Source organism: Ciona intestinalis, chromosome 12 (assembly GCF_000224145.3).
Source record: "Ciona intestinalis chromosome 12, KH, whole genome shotgun sequence".
Taxonomy (NCBI): Eukaryota; Metazoa; Chordata; class Ascidiacea; order Phlebobranchia; family Cionidae; genus Ciona; species Ciona intestinalis.
In genome coordinates, this window is record NC_020177.2 from 396,293 (window position 1) to 400,767 (window position 4,475).

General features: G+C 34.9%; 1 protein-coding gene, 1 long non-coding RNA gene and 1 other non-coding gene across 4 annotated transcripts in view; all 3 read left to right on the forward strand.

Moving 5' to 3' along the window:
• Nucleotides 1-502: 502 nt before the first annotated feature.
• Nucleotides 503-1,900, forward strand: LOC113474782. The gene is made up of 2 exons (XR_003396469.1): nt 503-1,375; nt 1,771-1,900. It is a non-coding gene; the product is annotated as an uncharacterized LOC113474782 (long non-coding RNA).
• A 360-nt stretch (nt 1,901-2,260) lies between these two features.
• The window catches only part of LOC100182042 (40S ribosomal protein S4-like), a 4,543-nt gene continuing 2,328 nt past the window's right edge, over nt 2,261-4,475 (forward strand). The window contains exons 1-4 of one of the 2 annotated variants that reach the window (XM_009862076.3): nt 2,261-2,346; nt 2,570-2,647; nt 2,973-3,153; nt 3,511-3,608. In XM_009862076.3, the coding sequence (XP_009860378.1) occupies nt 2,344-2,346; nt 2,570-2,647; nt 2,973-3,153; nt 3,511-3,608 (360 nt within the window). In that variant the 5' untranslated portion in view covers nt 2,261-2,343. The remainder of the gene's footprint in view (nt 2,347-2,569; nt 2,648-2,972; nt 3,154-3,510; nt 3,609-4,475) is intronic. The other variant, XM_009862077.3, reaches the window with a different exon arrangement.
• LOC113474808 lies at nt 4,151-4,218 on the forward strand. Its single transcript, XR_003396497.1, has one exon. It is a non-coding gene; the product is annotated as a small nucleolar RNA SNORD18 (small nucleolar RNA).

The window sequence follows — 4,475 nt, forward strand, 5'->3', positions numbered from 1 at the left end:
TGTTTCTTAGTCAAACCAAAATAAGGAACTGGTACTGCAAGCAAACGGAGCCACCAGCAGCACGTACATCACCCATGTTGTAATAACTTAAATACTTACAATGATAAAAATGCTTTAGTCGTGTGATTATCCAAAATGCAAACAAGCCATAAGGTTGTTCTTGATCAAACCAGCTTTGTTCGTCTGTTTGCTTCTAACTGAAACGACCACGTGATGCCTGGAATAACTTCCCGTGATGTTTCTGACTAAATACATTGCAATCACAGTTGGCAATGCTGAGTTTAATCAGACGGCAATTCATTTACGTCAGTCCTCCTTAACCAAAACAATAACTTTGTTCCTCTGTATATATAGTAGGGTGGGGGAAGATGGGACACTTTTTATTCCATTTTCCCGTCCCATTTGCCAGTAAATAAAGAATATTCAAAGAATTATAAAACCGTATCCTCACGACTCTCATTAACCGTTGTTAATTGTTTAAAATACGATCAGACTATTTGGATATTATGTGCTAAAGGTGTCCCATCTTCCCCACCCTACTATACCAGTCTATACAAAATGTTTGTTTTGGTTTGATATGTTTCTAGTTAAATACAGTGCAATGCCACCACCAAAATAGTCGACATTGTTGCAAAAGTGTTTTAGTAATTCTGCATTTTGTGAGATTGAGACGCGAACAACTGACTATAGTTTGTAGCCGGGCGTTCAAATTTTCTCTTACCAAATATATATTTCGCATCAAATGATCACTTTTAACTAAGTCTTAAATGGTTTAACAGCCACGCATTTCTGCTGAACTATTTTATTTATTCTTAGTCTGTTTTAGCGACTGTCGTTTTGCTGTTAATTTATCTTTCGCCATGTTTATAAAAGACCTCCGTTATTACGATTGAAGGGATAAAACATATTTTAATATTTAATACTATGCTCAGAGTTTTCAAAACAATGTCCGTTTCAATGGTCTTTATACATACTACATTTTTTCAATATAGTCTTGTGACTGGAACAATAGTAACAAACAACAATTAACTCTTTACTTTGTTGCAATAGCTTTTGCAGATAGCAAACATAATATTTATCATAAAGTTTAACATGTAAAGACCCGATACAATAAACATAAACATTGCCGAGTCAAAATCCACGGAAATGTTCTTCTTCTTTGAACAATATCTTTCGGAAATCGTGACGGCGCGGACATTTTCTGTGACTTGGTTATATTAGAACTAACATTAGTTTGCACAGATGAATAGATCAGCGCTTCTCTTGCTTCTCGTCGGACTTGTGGTTCCCGCAAAAGCTTCCAACGCTGTTGATGATGATGGTGTTGTTTGGAGTCGATATAATTGGAGTTGGAAGGGACAAGACGACCAAAAAGGTTGGCTGTTATATTTTCTACTAGATTAAATTATTGTTGTTAAACCGAATAGTTACAGTTACTTTGGTTTCTGCCGTTATATGGACACGTTAGGCGGGGGCAACGTTAGTCGTTATAACACGGGTGTTCTGTTTCATACACCTCGTGCCTGCTTACAAGTTACCACATATGTAACTTGTTTATCCTCGTATGACAGGGCAACGACAGTCGGTATAACATGGGTGTTTTGTTTCATACACCTCATGTCTGCCTACAAGTTACCACGTATGCAACTTACTGAGCAACCATTATTTTGGGACCGGATTTTTTTTTATAACTTTTGGCTGACAATTTTGGCAAGGGACCGCTGGGTTGTAGAAATATGAATAATGATTACGTTTACGTTTTTGTTTCAGTCCTAGAAGACGCAAGTTTGGAAGAGTTACACGATGCTCTTGATTTTCTATACTCTCAAGAATAGTTAAATACTAATTAGACGATCAAATACGCATAAATGGTTGCCAGTAAAATAAACCATCTCGGTACAAGCGTGCTTGTGTTATATAGCGTGGAATGTGAGTGGTAACTAAGGGGCGAACAAGGGGGAATTTACCCCTCTACAAACTACATTTTACCATATACGTATTAAACGGCGGAGTAGAAATATTACTTTGTGATGGTCCAGTTTTACCGCCTATTTTTATTTGATTGTTTAAGCTTATATACAAATTTGTTCAATCCAGTGGTTCCTTAAAGTTGTTTAATATTAAACTTTCAGCCCCCCCCCCCATAAAATATCAACAAAATTAAATATTAAAATTGGTCGTTTTGCTTTTTTGACAAAATGAAAACTAGGTTTTTTTACCCCAATAAAAAACGATTTGTGACGTCACTTAAAACACGCTGCGAACGCAAGTTGGTGCTGTCCACGCGAGGCCGCTGTTCAATCTGGGGTTTTGTGAAAATTTTCTTCCTTTTTAGAAACCAGGATGGTGAGTGACGTCGGATTGTATCTGTATTCATCTTATGCTACGTTTAATATCCACAAACAGTTTCCGAACAACTGTTGAAGTCAGTTATGGAAGTTTAGGGTTAAATAGTTAAGTTACCGGAAAGTTTGGTGTAAATATTGATATCAGAAGCGAAAGATTTGAACTAGAGATCCGCCATTAGACATGGAACATACATTAGTTAACCTCGGTCTAATTCTTTCAGGCGCGTGGACCAAAGAAGCATCTGAAGCGCTTAAATGCGCCCAAGCATTGGATGTTAGACAAACTGACGGGTGTTTTCGTAAGTAATATTTTATATTTTTCTAAAACCGAATAATTTTGGGATATACGATATAAAGTAAAAGACAGAATATATCAAAATAAGATTATAACTCTCCCTTGGTCAAATGTGTATATAGATAATTTAAACTGTTGCAACATTAATACAATATATTGAATACCTTTAAAATGTGAAACCTGAAGTTTTAAAAATATTATTTTGTTGTAGCGTTTTTAAACTATCTATTAGTAAAGAACCCTTACCCCCCCCAGTTGCCCAAAATCTGATCTGTAACTCCCGATACTTCACTTTTACCTCAAAATAATTTGTTTTAAACTAAATTCAGGCTCCCAGACCATCCACAGGACCCCACAAACTGCGAGAGTGCCTTCCTCTCTGTATTTTCCTCCGTAATCGTCTGCATTATGCTCTCACTTACGATGAAACGAAGCGGATCCTCATGCAAAGATTGGTGAAGGTTGACGGTAAAGTTCGAACTGACACAACATATCCAGCTGGATTTATGGGTTAGTTGTAAAGTTTTCTGCAGTATATAAAAGTTCCTGAACAATTCCTGTCAATCCAATTGTTTAAAATCTGCCGCCAAAATAAGTATTTTAACAACCGAAGTTCTAAAATTATTCGGACAGCAAAATAGTCTTGCCCTGATTGCTTTATAATTTATTTGAGACCGGCTCAATACCTTTCACGCATTTTAACAGGTAAATTAATGTTACTAGTTTTTGAAATTATACGTTGGGTATCACTGAAACTTAACAGAACTTATTTTCACCGATAAAGTTATACCTAGTGTACAATTTTGATAATTGTATTTATGCTGTCTTTCAACAAAAAAAGTTTTAAATTTGCCATTTTATTTTTAGACGTAATCACCATTGACAAGACAGCTGAGTATTTCCGTCTCATCTACGACGTGAAAGGACGTTTTGCTGTTCATAGAATTACTTCTGATGAAGCAAAGGTATATGTTTGACACTACCAAGTATTGGTGGTGCCTAACATGGGCACACTGTGTATGAATGACCTAGAATAGCTTAGGTTATGAATCCGTTTATGAAGTATATAAATTTAGGTACACACAGTAATTGGCAAACTCATGGTAATGAATCAATTAAATAAAGCAGTAGGGCCTAAAGACACCCCTCATTTTTCAAAAGTTGGCGCCTATGCTGCCAAGCGTGAGATAAATTCAAAAATATCTGTTGGTAAAAAGTTTCAATGCCCTGCTAAGATTGCAGAGGTTTAATTTCACTTCTTATTCATGATAAGAAATGTTGGTTTAAAAACTGAATTGCCAGTGTGGTTGTTTTAGAAGAAATTTTAAGTTAAAACAAACATTGTTGTCGGTTAATGATGAGTCAACTTCAGGTCCGTGTTTTTGAAACTAATTCATTACCATGAATTAGTTTAAATCATTTTTTTTTTTTTTTTCAAGTTTAACTATTATTGTGTTTGATTTTAAAATAAATCATTTAATTTTAAGTTAAAACAAACATTGTTGTCGGTTAATGATGAGTCAACTTCAGGTCCGTGTTTTTGAAACTAATGATAACAACTGAAGTTCTGAATATCGACGTATTGTTATATTTAATACGCTAATGTGAGTGTGGATAATGTAACAGACATAGATCAAATCCAGTGAATTAAATTTATTTAAAATGATATATAGTTGTCTGAAATAGCATCATCAGTCTCTTATTTACATAGAACCACCTAAATTTAAGAAGTTTTACTTTGGTTATTCAAATAAATATGTTTAAGTTCCATTTACTGATGGAATAATAATGCAGAAAAACTCAATTTGGAAATATTTTAGTACAAGTTGTGC